The following is a 14,971-nucleotide window of genomic DNA, read 5'->3' as shown; positions in this document are numbered from 1 at the left end:
TTTGTCTCGAGGGAAGTCCACATTTCCCTTTAACAACAACAGTTTATGTGTCTAAACAAAGTGTTTATTCGATGTTTCCTTTTTCTTCAGTTCAATACAGATGCATTAATGTTGCTGCTGGCCACATTAGCCATAACATGGTTTGAATGTGCTTTTGTAAATAAGATATGGTTCCTCTGTCTAGTTTTAGATTCACAAAACATTCTTAAAATCAAATGAAGTGCTTTGTGTGACGTAATTCAACTGAGACATGAAGACAGGGTATAGCCTCCTGAGACCCCAATTTTTTTTTCTTTTTTCTTTTTTTTTTTTTTTGTGATTTCCTACATCCTTTGGGTTAAACAATTATACAATTTAGAGTTTTTATATTTTGTTTTTAATTTTAATGTTACAGCATGTCTGCTGTAGTGGACCACAGGACCATTTTAGTTCGAAACAATCGCCACTCAGACAACAAAACTGTACAGGAAATGGCTGTAAAGGGATAATAATCCAATATTAATGTAACAAAAACTAAACTAAAGCCATTTTTTCCTTCTGTATTGAAATTTTTGGAGCAGTTTTGTCTGAAAGCGAGACGAACTCAAAAAAAAAGAGAAGTGATGTTGTTCCAAAACAATTTTAACATTAAAGCAATTGTCATTCTCTAATTGTCTCTAATTCTCTAATTGTCACAACTATTTTATAAAGAATACTCTCTGCTTTAGTTCTGCCCCCTACAACATGCAGTCATGAATTACATTAAGGGTGCTTTCACACCTGTGAATCGATTCAGTTGTTCTGAAACAGAGATTACAATTGTTACATTGTTGCTCTTTGCTCTTGGAGCGGTTCGCTTTCACACTGCAAAGTTTCTAATCGGACCAAAAGAGCTAAAACAAGTCATGTGCGAGTAAACTCTCCTTACATTAGTCAGAGTGTCAGGGTTCACTGCAATCGAACTTCTCCAGGGTTCGTTTCAATCGAGCCGAGACCACCTCATTCAATCGATCTCGGAGCGATTACTTTGGGAACAGAGCGCGATTGCTTTGTTCACATATGCCAAACGAACCGCGCTAACTGGGCAAACGAGACACGTTCCGAAACAAAAGTGTAGGTGTGAAAGCACCCTAAGATGGTCCTGGTGTCCACTATAGTGGACATTTAAAAAAAAAGATGATATTTTGAAACACAAACAAGTTAACAGCTTTGAAAGCTGAATGTATTGTTCATGACACTTTAATTAGCAAATATCTATGTAATAATAATAGTAAAAATTTGCTTAAAAAGCTTAATTTTCTCCTTCCCATACATTTTTTTTTTTTTTTTTTGCTTTTTTGTTTGTCGGCCTGTTTGGATGCAGTGTAAGAAGTGTTTTTTAGCATGCCAGCCAATTAAATGACACATCTCTAGAAAGCCCAGGGTGTCATCTGAACAGTACAACATGACTTGACAGAGTAGCTCAAAAAATTCAAAGAAAATTCATGAAAACACAATGTCCACTGCAGAGGACACAAGTCAATGGGCGGGGTCTCAGGAGGATAGAGTAGCTCCTCCCCCCTTTTGAAAAAACTACCAATAGCATTTTGTTTTTTTTCACAGCTTTGCCAGTGAGAGTGGTTGAGCTCAAGTACATATGGCAGTAGCATCTTAAAGAGGGCGGGACATATCAGATACCATAGAGCAGCATTTGATTGGTCAGAAGATTTGAAACATGATCAAAAACATGTTGATCCATTTTAGGCAGAAGTGAAAAGTTTGTTTATATCTTCTTTATGTGAATTTTGTCACTCTTTTAGAGTACACTAACCTATACATATCCTTAAGACCAACATACTGATACTAACATCTAAAAAACTGTAATATATAGTATATAAATCTGTCATCATTTATTGACTCTCATGTCAATTTAAACATGTATGAGTTTCTTTTTTCTGTGGAACAAGAAAGTGGGTGTTCTGAAGTATTAAAAAAAGGTTTTGGTTCCAATTGACTTCCTCTGTACTGAATGGTAAAAAACTGTAATTATCAACTGAAAGGGAACCAACACCTTTATGAGTGAAACCTTTCTTCAGAATATCTTCTTTTTCTATAAGAATAAAAAAAAAATTAAACAGTCCTGTAAAAATATGTAATGGGGTAAATGGGGATAATATTTCTTTTTGAATAAAATGTCCTTTAAAAAAAAAATCATATTTTCAGATCATTAAAATTCAATTCAGTCATCATTTACTCTCCATCAACTTGTTCCAGATCGGTTTCAGTTTCTTTCTTTTTTTCAACTGAACACTACGAAGGACAGAGATATTTTGAAGACTGTTGGAAACCAGTAGCCATTAGCCCCTTTCACACAGTGATACCAGTAAATATCTGGAAAATTACCAGAATGACTTCAATGGTAAATTCAAAAAAGCGCTGTTCCGAAACTTTTCCGGGAAAGACCATTCACACTTCCATTCCAAAATACTGGTAAATTCTGACATCATTACCCAGAAATAAGCTCTAAACGGCTGTGCTTGTATTTGTAAACATAGAAGGGGTCGGGCTTTTGTTGAGGGTTAATGGTTGATGGTACATAATGTGTGTTTGCTGGTCCTCACCGGCTGCTTCACGTGCGCATGCGTCAAGCAACTGAAGCTGAGCTTGAAGGTAAACAAACAGCAGTTTATCATAAGCATTTTATTGATAATTTTTCCACAGTTGGCATTAAGATGAAGCATAGAAACGTTATCTGACTAACATCTAGCAATGTCCTAAAAATATTCAAAAGGTTTTATTTTCATAAACAGAGCAGATGTGAATGCGTCTGAATGTTCTGATTGGTTATAGTAAGCATCTCACGTCAGCTCGTTCTAGACATGAACGCGCTCTTTCCGGCAATCTTCCCTTTGCGTTTACACAGCGCAGCATTCTGGCAAATTACCGGTAATGTTACAACTTCTCTTTGCAAAAAATTGCTGAAACGAATTTACTTGTAATTTTTAAGAAATGCCTGACTTTCATAGTAGGAAAAAATTAAAATATGGAAGTCAATGGCTACCGGTTTTCAACATTTTTCAAAATATGTTATTGTGTTGTTCCAACAAAAAGGAAAGTGTTGTAAAAAAAGGAATCTTAAACAAATTTGGAACAAGCTGAGAAAGAGTAAATTGGGTTTTTAAAGATGAGAAAATTTGAAGAATGAACAAGTTGAGTTGGTACACTGCAAAAAGTGATGTGTTAAAAATGACACATGTTGTGTAAAATTTTAACACGTGTGGAGTGTGCTCAGGGACTGCACATGTTGTGTTGAATTTAACACAGCAGATGTGTAAACTATTTTAAGACACATATTGTCACTTAATTTAACACTCAAATGTGTCATTTTAACACATTAAGTGTTGATAAAAAACACTACTATTATTATTATTATTACTACTACTACTACTGCATAATATTAAAACATTAAGCATAATACCAAACATTGGTAATTCAAAAACTTAAGCAAAACAGACAAGATGGAAGAATATCATATTTAATCAAAATTAAAAATACATTTTACTAACAACAAATCTCAGGCTACATTGGTTGTCAGTTAAACCAGCAACACAACAGCAGCAAAACACATACATAGCTGTCAGAGTAATAAAACATGAAAACACAATTTAATTTTTGGTTCTTGACATACAAGAATACATGGTAGACTAAACTAGAACAACTATACCATACACAGTTTGAGAAACATGTATCATAACAGGACTGAATTCATCTTAGTTATATAATTCAGCTCAGCTAAGATAATACATTTTTATCAGACAGCATATCTACACCTTTAAATGATGACAGATTACTATAACTCTTTAACAGATTCTGATAGTTATATGAATTTCACATTAAAACTCTTTCAAAGTAGGTTATTCGAATACATAAATGATTATTTATTTATTTTTTTACAGGTAAAACATGTTATTGATTAAAACTTAAAAGAAATTCATCCAAGAATAAAAATTCTATCCATCACCCTTACAGTATGTTCAAACACTGAATACAGTCGTGGCCAAAAGTTTTGAGTGACACAAATATTAGTTTTCACAAAGTTTGCTGCTAAACTGCTTTTAGATCTTTGTTTCAGTTGTTTATGTGATTTACTGAAATATAATTACAAGCATTTCATACATTTCAAAGGCTTTTATCAACAATTACATGACATTTATGCAAAGAGTCAGTACATTTTCATTTTGGGGGTAACTATGACTTTAAGGGCCCCTGATGTTTGATGATGTCTCTCATTCCTTGTTCTGATGGTCTCCTCTTCTTCCAGGTGGTTTTGATGTGGACATTAAAGGCTGGGGCGGTGAGGATGTGCACCTCTACAGAAAGTATCTTCACAGTAATCTGCTGGTGGTTCGGGCCCCGTCCCGCGGCCTCTTCCACCTGTGGCATGAGAAGCGCTGCGCTGATGAACTGCCTCCGGATCAGTACAAGATGTGCATGCAGTCCAAAGCCATGAACGAGGCCTCGCACGGCCAGCTGGGGATGTTGCTCTTCCGGCACGAAATTGAGGCGCACCTCCGGAAACAGAAACAGCGAAGCGGAGCCAAAAAAGCTTGATGGACGCTACCACTTCTGGAAATGTAGCACCCTTGAATCAAGTGTTCTGTCCTCATTAACTTGCACTTTTGTGTTTGATGTTCTGTAGAAGTGAATGTTCTGGCTGTTCTTTTCCATTGTTACTAGATTAAGTAGCGAGTAAAGATTCAGAAAGAACGCAAAATGGCATAAAATCATCATAAAAGTGTTTCATATAAATTTGTAAATTGTTAATCAGAAAAACTGTTTTTTTATTAGTATAATATTAATTTGTTACATTAATTATATCTCTTTTCATATTAATAATTTCAATTAGTGAAATCTCAAAGTTTGAGTTTGTATCCCAAAAGAATTTATTTACAATTTTTGCTGCTTTTATGATGTTTTTATTTTACTTTTGCTACATTTTGGAATTCAAAATCGTACTGAAATCTCGTGGAAAAGAGCAACATACGTATTCTTCAAAATTTCTTCTTTTGTGTTCTACAGAAAAATGAAAGTATTTTGGTTTGAAACAACAGAGCAAACAGATGTCGACAGAAAAAAAAAAAAGATTTTCCTTAGGCATAAAAGAGGAAGAAAAGGAATTTTACAGATTTGCCTTCAATGAAGAGCTGGTTTTAAATCTGACGCACACACACATATGCTAAGCCAAACCCTGAGATAACCAACAGACACCACAGGAGAAAAGCAGGAGACAGACATTCCCTAAAGACAAGATAGTGAAGCGTGGGTGAACACAGAGGACATTCAAGTCTCTTTAGAGTGTTACAAAAAGATCTACAGTAGTATTATCCAGATGCATCACATCATGAGTCTGTAATGCACTCAAATGAGCAGTGGGTTACAATGATGGAAAATCATTGTGTAGCTATAGCCTACTACAAATTACATTTTGAGTTTTTTTTAAGAATGGAAGAAAACGCCTTATAATGTAAGTACATACGTTGTGACTTGTGAATCATTGATTAAGAGCCTTAATGCATGTATTTAGACAGTTTATATGACGAGTGGTTCAACGAACTGCGATTTATTTTTAATGCTGCCGTTAGTTTCTTAATGGTGTGTCGCCATCTTGTGGTGTCGATTGTTAAAACTAAACCCGACAGTTTTAAACTTCGTTTTATACTCGAATGTAAATTTATAGTTCTTTTTATGATTGGAAATCAAATCCTAAATGTGAGTTGTGATAACAACAGCCCTTTATTTAATTGATGTTGTACAACTGACTACTTTTGCCCTCGAAGAGTAGACCAGAAAAATAACAGTAGAAGAGCTAGTTTACTTCAAAAATATGAAAATCTGCTGTCATCCCCAGGCTATCAAAGATGTATCCAATCAAGATTATTTTGCTGAAACTCTGGTGCTTATTATTCAAATACAACTCAATATTGGCTGTCATTTTGAGAGTCTTACATACAGGTAGCCTAAATAAAGTAGGCTAATCTGTGCAGGCTTTGGTTTTATAAAGTGAAACAGTTAGAGACTATTTACAAGAGCTAATTTTCATGTTTTGATGAATACCTTAAAATGACACTTGCTGAACCTTTAGATTTACTAATTAAATCGTGCAGAACACAGGTCTGACAGACAGGTTAAGAGCTGGAGATAATTTAAAAATATTTATTGGGAACTTTTTCATCTCCAAAGCTTGCTCTTTTATGTCTGCTTTCTTTTTTATTTGTTATTTGGGGAGAATTCACTTTGGTATATTGTAAATATAAAAAATATATATTTGGATTTTTTCCCTTAAGTAAAATAAACCAAATAAAAAGCGTCACTGATTTTCTTCTTTACACAATCATTTGAATGAAAATGTTGTCCAGACTTCACCTCTAGATGGCAGCACTGCATCGTTATAACTTTAGGCACTTTTTTATTATTATTCATGAATGTAAATATACAGCCACAATCATGAGATAAATATGAGAGATACAACAAGAAGGAAAATACAGGCGACATTAACTGTAGAAAGAGAAACGACTAACAAAACAAAATAAAAATAATAAAAATAAATATGAAAATAAAAAATATGAAAATAAAAAATTGAGAGCATTGCAGAAACGCTATCTAAATCAAATCAATCGAGTCAATAGACAACAGTTCTTCATCTGGTACCAAAAATCTGACACATTTTAACTTTAGGCACTCTGGCAGCGTTATGAGCTCATTATTTGGTGTTTTCTGCACTTTTTTAAAAACATTGCACCACTAATATTGTTGCACCAATTAGCACCAATTAGTGCCATTTTGTCTTTGTTTAAAAATAAAGAAACATCACTACATGGTTTAAATTAGTCTTTTTAGTGTCGTTTGAGTGTCTACAATTTTTCTACAAAAATATTTTTTAAAGAAAAATAATTTCTTTCAATCTTTTTTTATTTATCATAATATGACTACATTATTTGTTTTAATTGACATTTTAAAACAGAACGCTCACTAGGTCTTATTTATATGTTCTTCTTTTCCTAGTATTAAAGACATTTATTAATATAAGTTATTATTATTATCAATGGCTGATAACTAGAGGGTGATGAAGGTGCGAAACAGAATAAAGACTTTAATGGTTTATAATAAGTGTATATATAATTAACATGATAGATAGATAGATAGATAGATAGATAGATAGATAGATAGATAGATAGATAGATAGATAGATAGATAGATAGATAGATAGATAGATAGATAGATCGATCGATCGATCGATCGATCGATCGATCGATCGATCGATCGATAGATAGATAGATAGATAGATAGATAGATAGATAGATAGATAGATAGCCCATCTATCCATCCCATCAGAGAAGAGAGAGAGAATTTTGGAGACGGTTGGAGTTAATACCATTAATATACATTGACATTTCTAATTTAAAATAACCTTTCATTAGTTGGTTTTATTTTAAGCTACAAAAAAACTAACTTCGATTAAATGCTTAAATTATATGTTGTAAATTTGGCATTAAACTTCATTGTGTTAAGTGAAATTCCTGTTTTAATTATAAAAGGTTAATTATAAAGTGTAAATATATATATATATATATATATATATATATATATATATATATATATATATATATATATATATATATATATATATATATATATATATATATATAATGCATTACTTAATCTGATTAATGTCATGTTTTTTTATTATTATTATTTTGAATTAAATGAGGGCATTATCCACGGTAACTTTGTTATACAGCTTGATATATTTCAAGGGCCCATATGGCTCTCAATGGTTTTTGGTCCTTTATAACAAAAAGTTTGGGCATCCCTGCTTTAATCATTTTATTTATTTCTGACCTTTAGGCTACAAATCATTTATCCGTACTTACTCATCTAAAATGATGATATTTTTATTAGTAGGCCTATATTAAGGCTTCACTGTCATCATTCTTGCACTAAACACAATTTTTTGGCATACAACTTGTAACAATTGTAATGACATTTTAGTGGATGTCTACAGTGAATCACGTTTAAAAATGATGGTCATACATCATTATACACACACAAAAAAACAATGTTTCTCTACTGACATATAGGTCGATCTTTTTTTACATTTGACAGCTAATATTCGTGGGCGAAGGCCTATCCTAAGGGCGTGGTCATCGAGTAATCGAGAGATGTGATTGGTTGCAATCCGCGTCAGCTGTTTTCCGTCAAGATAGCAGGAGCAGAAGCTCCGGAGGTGTGGAGCCACAAGACACCCGACTCCTTTTAATCCCGTCGCCAGAAACACCGCACACCGGCTCGTCATCACTTATTCTTAACCTCATGCGCTGAAATGGTCATCATATCCAAGGAACTAAGACCCAACAGCCCGTTCTTTCTGCTATCCGGCTGATTATTAGTCGCCATTACGCGGTCAATGTTATTAAGCGCGCTTAGACTCGCGTTAGTGCGCGCCCCTGCAGCTCATTTCTCTATAACTAAACCGCTAGAAGTGTTTACAGTCAGTCTTTTTACAGAGAAGACACCGAGGACGCCTTAAAAAAAAGCCTTTAATTTCAAAAGTGACGCACGGAAGGACACTGATAAGATGTTTGAAACCAGAGGAATCCCTTTTATATTGCTTGACATCGCGTGCCTAATACTTGGTAAGCATTGTTTTTATATCTAAAAACTTAAGTAGTCCTTGTTTGTTTCTCTGTATTTATCTTACAGCACTGTGACAACCAATTATAACATTTTTACGCATGAATATGTGCCCATAAAGGCGTGTGTAGATGTTGCCATGAACGCTATTTATTGCATGGAATTCAAAATGACAATTGCACTGCCATAATAACCATGAACTACACCCAATAATGTGCGTCATAGTGCAAAATGTACTGTAGTCTACTTACATCATATGAACGTTTCCGTATATACTGGGCGTTCCATTATGCAGATCTTCTTGGGCATAACAATGACTCATGAAAACACGTGAAACGCTAATGATCATTTTTTTATAAATAACACGAGAAAACTTGCAGACCATGAATTCGACTGTAATATATTTGACACATCATGACAGTGTAGCCTATATAGGTCTAGAGTGAAATTGAGAGACCTCTTTATCATTCGTTTCTCTGCATTGTGTTGAGTTGCCTAAATGTCATTTGTTTCATTCTGTAATATTCTCCTAATTTAAAATGTAAGAAATTGTGCGAAAAATTGCATGAATGCAACAAAAGTTACTGTTTTCAGACATGTTTTTATTCTTCATATCACAATACCAATGTTTTAACTGCAGAAGTTTTAAGAACGTAGTTTTTTGTTAGAATACATCTGATTTTCTATCACAACTAAATAAAACATTTGTTATTCCGACACATTCTCTTCTGCTGAAAAGACTAAAAATAAAACTCAGAATGGCAATGTTGTTGTCTTAAATGTGGGGGAAATGTCATCAGACCTTTATAGATTTAAACAAATATTAATAATTTACTCTAATCCTTGCCTTATGTCCAGTAAATTAACAGAAACAGAATCTTTAAGTGTTCTCTTAATTTGTTTTCATAGATATAGAAGCAGAAAGATTTCATCGATTCAGTTGTTTTGACTATCAAATGTTATAATCGACTGGATGAATTTTATAACATTTGTTCCCAGCTTGTGTGTGGTCATTTATAGAAATCTGCCTGAGAATACATTTCAACTGTTCAGCGTGATTACAAGCCTTGGTTTTCGTTATCATGCAATATAATTGTTGCTGTAAAATAATTTTGAAATCCAGATAATCACAAAAGACTCCAGTCATTAAAATCATGTGCTCAGTAAAACTTGTTTGCTCGCCAATAGGCTGCTCAGTCTTACTGATCATATGATGGAAATTTTGATCTGTGTTTATTTTGGGATTTTTCCATGCACCGGGGAACGTTTTAAAATGTTTTTACACAAACAGACTTCCCGCAAAGTAGCTATCTGAGTCACTTTCATATAAGATCTGTTTGTTCTTGTCCTTTGATAGACGGAGGAATCATTTCAGCTGAATTTTTGCATTGTGTTAGTAGGATAGGCAAGTAAGATGAGCTATAATATCACAAAACTGAATGTTTACAGTAATAGTATTGACCACCTGACTGTTTAACACAAATGTTGGTCATTTTGATGTTTACATGACAGACTAGTAAAACAAAGTAAGTTTTTTTTTTTTTTTTTTTTTTAATTTTTGAACATTTTGGCAACAATACTGTTAAATTGCTCTACATCATAAGGGTCCATACAAAAACTAAAGATACTCAATGAAACTGATTGTAATGATAGAATGTGTGTGTGTGTGTGTGTGTGTGTGTGTGTGTGTGTGTGTGTGTGTGTGTGTGTGTGTGTGTGTGTGTGTGTGTGTGTGTGTTTGTGTTTGTGTGTGTGTGTGTGTGTGTGTGTGTGTGTTTGTGTGTGTGTGTTTGTGTGTGTGTGTTTGTGTGTGTGTGTTTTTGTGTGTGTGTGTGTGTGTGTGTGTGTGTGTGTGTGTGTGTGTGTGTGTGTGTGTGAGTGTGTGAGTATATCAAGGCAGCCTGATATTGGAATAATTGGACATTGCAATATATATATATATTTTTTCTCTGTGATATTTATTACAGTATGAATACAATTTCACCAGATCATTTAACTCTTATTTGGAAAGTCATGTCTTTCTATTGATCAGGATGATTTTGTAGGAGAGTGAATGATGTATAGGTCTTCTTTATATTATTTTATATAAATATATCTTTATATAATTTATCATATGAGCAATTCCACCGTGGGTGTGACATTTGCAGTAAAAACTCAACACATAAATTCACAGAGAAAGCATATGTTAACATCATCTTGAAACTTTTGTTTATATTTTCCAGAACAACTGACTACAGAGTTATAGGACCAGAAAAATATCAGTCTGTAAACATGTTTTGTACTTTAAATGAGGTAAATAAATGGTAAATATTGATGCGATGAAAAAAGTCCGGGGAGTTGCAGCATACACCATACTTTGTAGAAATTCAGTGATTTAAACTGCACAACCCAAAAGAAACAACAATAATCAAAAGGACACAAGTTGGCTCTCTATAAAACAAAAATGATTGATTTTATTTTATTTCATATTTTCACATTGATGAGGAAAAATTGTCATTATGGATGTGACATCTTTCTGTTATGGATGTGACGGATGTGAAATTGCCACTTGTGTGACTTAAATCAAATAGGATAGTTTGAAAACAGACAGATGCATTTTTGAGTATTTTTTAAGTACTGTAAAATACTTGCTTAATCAAAAACCCCAGAAACGGTTTCCGTATTTTAGTGAAAACTTTAGCTTGTATACAAAAAAATAAACTAACTACATTCATAAATAAACGCATTGGAGCAAAGATTAAGTGAAATAAACAGTGCTCTGTGGGTTTCTAGAGAGTCTAACAGCATTCAGGTAAATTAATTAAATAATTAAATGTATAATAACACTCCATAGTCTTCATCATTTAAATAATCCCATACAATGAATTTTTATTAGTTACAAACGATACATTTTTGTGTGTCTGAATGCTTTGAACTATCTCAAAATGCGCACATAGTTACAGTCCTTAAAAACGCATACAAATGACAAACTTTCACTCTATTGTGGTTCAAACCTTCGGTTTCTGGTCAACTATAATTCTAACTCAACATTGCATATTCTGCGATGTGACTATTGTGGACAAATTTAAGATTAAAAGTTGGTATTTAGTTGCATAAAACAACAGAAGGGTGCCATGTTTTTTTAGCAAGGTTTATTTAACACCAAAGTACTAAACATGGAAACTTTATTCTTTTACATTCTTGGCAAATTTTGCGTACAGGCAACATCATTGTTAAAGCACCCTACAATTACTTCAATCCACAAAAACAAACAAACAAACAAAAAAAAGCTGTCGTCGTTGTTATTTAAATAACCCGCAGAAATGCGTAAAATGTTTTCAGTGGTTAAACGACGTCACGTAAACACCCCTTTATATTCAAAGGAAGCTCACACCCATGTGAGTTTTCCATTTACAAATGCATATTTACATACCACCTAAACTAGAGCTATGAGAATTCACAGAAGCAACACGAAAGACTTTTCCAGTTGCTTTGCCTTCTGTTGAGCCTTTATTGAAGCACAAAACTGTTTAGTTTTACCTCGATTCAGCTCTTCCCCCAGACAGCTTTATCTATACATGTGCGTTTGTCACATGCTCTTAGTGTCACTAACAGATCCATAGTCTTTAACTGCGAGAGAAGCCTCAGGCTGAATGAATGAGGGCTTGTGTCGTTTTCCCACAGTGCCTTGCAACTGCAGCAACAATAGGCTGAGGCTATAGAGGATTCAAAGTTTACATGTAAGCTCTCATGTTAGACTTTAGACCGTCAAGTCGAATTAGCGCAGAACGGGAGGGATAAATACACATTCATGTCAGCTGAAAATTTAAAGGCCGTATGTGACAATAATAGAGTGTCTGGAATGAGCACGGAGACACTAGCAGAAAGGGTTTATGTTGGTAAATAAGCGTTTTACACTGTAAAAATGCTGGGTTCCACTCAATCGATTTATGTTGGGACAACATAAAGGAATTGAGTTAACTTATTAGTTTTTAGAAATGTAAGTGGATTGAGCATAAAATAATTAAGTTGTGCCAAAAATTAAAAAATTGTGTTGTTTCAGCTCATTTTAAATGAGTTGAATGTAGCTGTGATTTCTTTGATTTATTTATACATTGGATTTGGAGGTTGGAGGATGAAATGCTGGTTAAAAAGATGTTTTATCAGAAATGTATTTTTACTAGACTGCTCATGCACTGTAAAAAAATGTTTTAGTTGAATCAAATTAACTTTTCTAGTCATCTCAACTTACACTCCATAAATATTTTTTTTGCTTGTTCAAACTACTTGATTTAAAATGAGCTGAAACAACACAATTCTTGAGATTTCATTGGGACAACTTAATTTGTTTATGTTCAATCCACATAAATTTGTTAAAAGTGTTAAGTTAACTTAATCGATTAGTGTTGGGTCAATATTAGTTAACCTTAATCTGACTGAACTATTTAAATTTGTATAACTTAAATGAGGGGTGACGCAGTGGCGCAGTAGGTAGGTTTCTCCCACAGTCCAAAAACATGCGGTACAGATGAATTGGGTAGGTTAAATTGTCTGTAGTGTATGAGTGTGTGTGAATGAGTGTGTGTGGATGCTTCCCAGAGATGGGTTGTGGCTGGAAGGGTAACCGCTGTTTAAAAACGAGCTGGATAAGTTGGCGGTTCATTCCGCTGTGGCGACCCTTGATTAATAAAGGGACTAAGCCGACAAGAAAATGAATGAATGAATAACTTAAATGATTTTTTAAAAGGTTAAAACCTTTTATTACTGAATTATAGAAGAAACATAATTACATTAAAAAAAACATTTGTTATCTTCACTTCACAAAGTTTTTTTTTTAAATGATGAGGAAAAAACAGTTTATAACTTGTAAAAAGTCCAGTAATATTCCATTCCAAATTGTAAAAGCCAAAGCAGTCTGATGGCATTACCATAAATAAATAGGAAATGGCAGAATTAAAAAACTCTCATATAGTTTTGGAAAAAGTAATAAGCTAGATTACAGAATGTCATGTGATGCCCCTAAAAAGATTATGATTGATGATTAATGATATATTTAAACGGCACAAAATATACTACAATACATTTAAATATTACTACAATACTTTTGAAATGTTAGAAATGCAATATTGCAATGCCCCATTTTACATAAGTCATGTCATATTCAGTGCATTCATGTTTTCGTAATATATATGTTTATGATATTTTCAAAATGAATGATATTTGTAAAAAAAAAAAATGCTTTAAGAATGTAATTTTTTGTGGAGGGTTATTTTTTTATTTACTATTATTAATTAATAGTTTTATTTATTCATTTATTTATTAATATTTGATTTTTGTTACTCCAATCCTTACCATATGATTATGTGTTTACACATGTTCTAATTACCATAATTTCAGAATAAAATAATGTAGAGTTCTATTTTGGGATGATCAAATCATCAGACTCAGAAGCCATTTTCAACTCTTACAATAAATGAATCTACAGGATCACTCAGCACAAGTCATTGCCCTCAGAAAATTCCCAGCTTACACATTTTAATTATGAGTTTATGAGGGCATGAACTCTTTTTAAAGGTACAATCTCGTCATTAGGACAGGTCTGGGACATTAAAGAACCTGACATGTTTTGAAACAAGGTATTTATTTCTTATATTATATCCTGGATACTCTTACATAATTAACCTCTTGTAAAACTGTCATTGGGCACACATTGCTTTACACTCGTCGCTTAACTGAACAGATAGTTAAAGTCTATGGCACCACCTGGTCAGGTGACATTTCTGCCATCTTCTTATAATAAACCCACATCCGTCATGAAATCCTTGTCTCTCAGGTGGCATCAGCCAATCACATCGACACTGGGAAACAGCCCTTGCATTTGATTGGTTAGTAGGCCCTTTATCAATCTGTTAACCTATTGTTAACCCTTCTTCACCTACAGCTGATCTCCCGCTTGCAGCGTTTAACCTGGGTAAAATCAAACCGTATCAGCGGGGCTTTTTCTGTAATGATGAAAGCATCCGCTACCCTTTCCACAGCAGCACCGTCACCTCCACTGTGCTCTACACAGTGGGCTTCACACTTCCCATATGTAGTGTAAGTAAATTCCAGATAGATATGTACACCAGACATGCCCAGTGTCTTCCCTTCTCACTCGAACTTGTTTTGATGTTTAAATTGAGTTTAATGGGATATTGGATTTACAGGCTCTTTGTTTTAAATGAGCAAACAGTCAAGGGGACATCAGACAGCAGCTGTTTCAACATGACATTTGACAAGTAAACAGGTGCAGAGGGCCATATTAATGGAGCTTTATTGGTTGGCCTGAAGGCAGCTGCTCAAG

General features: G+C 33.7%; 2 protein-coding genes across 5 annotated transcripts in view; both read left to right on the top strand.

Moving 5' to 3' along the window:
• The window catches only part of csgalnact1a (chondroitin sulfate N-acetylgalactosaminyltransferase 1a), a 93,118-nt gene extending 86,282 nt beyond the window's left edge, over nt 1–6,836 (top strand). Inside the window, exon 8 of the mRNA XM_001333443.9 lies at nt 4,280–6,836. Coding sequence (XP_001333479.4) covers nt 4,280–4,569 — 290 coding nt within the window. The 3' untranslated portion in view covers nt 4,570–6,836. The remainder of the gene's footprint in view (nt 1–4,279) is intronic.
• A 1,393-nt stretch (nt 6,837–8,229) lies between these two features.
• plpp1a (phospholipid phosphatase 1a) overlaps nt 8,230–14,971 on the top strand; it is a 29,508-nt gene continuing 22,766 nt past the window's right edge. For 2 of the 4 annotated variants that reach the window (XM_692415.10, XM_073914441.1), the window contains exons 1-2: nt 8,230–8,651; nt 14,570–14,724. In XM_692415.10, coding sequence (XP_697507.5) covers nt 8,594–8,651; nt 14,570–14,724 — 213 coding nt within the window. In that variant the 5' untranslated portion in view covers nt 8,230–8,593. The remainder of the gene's footprint in view (nt 8,652–14,569; nt 14,725–14,971) is intronic. The other 2 variants (XM_073914442.1, XM_005155458.5) reach the window with 1 other exon arrangement.

This window comes from Danio rerio, chromosome 10, assembly GCF_049306965.1.
Source record: "Danio rerio strain Tuebingen ecotype United States chromosome 10, GRCz12tu, whole genome shotgun sequence".
Classification (NCBI taxonomy): domain Eukaryota; kingdom Metazoa; phylum Chordata; class Actinopteri; order Cypriniformes; family Danionidae; genus Danio; species Danio rerio.
This window is presented reverse-complemented; position numbering and strand designations above follow the sequence as displayed.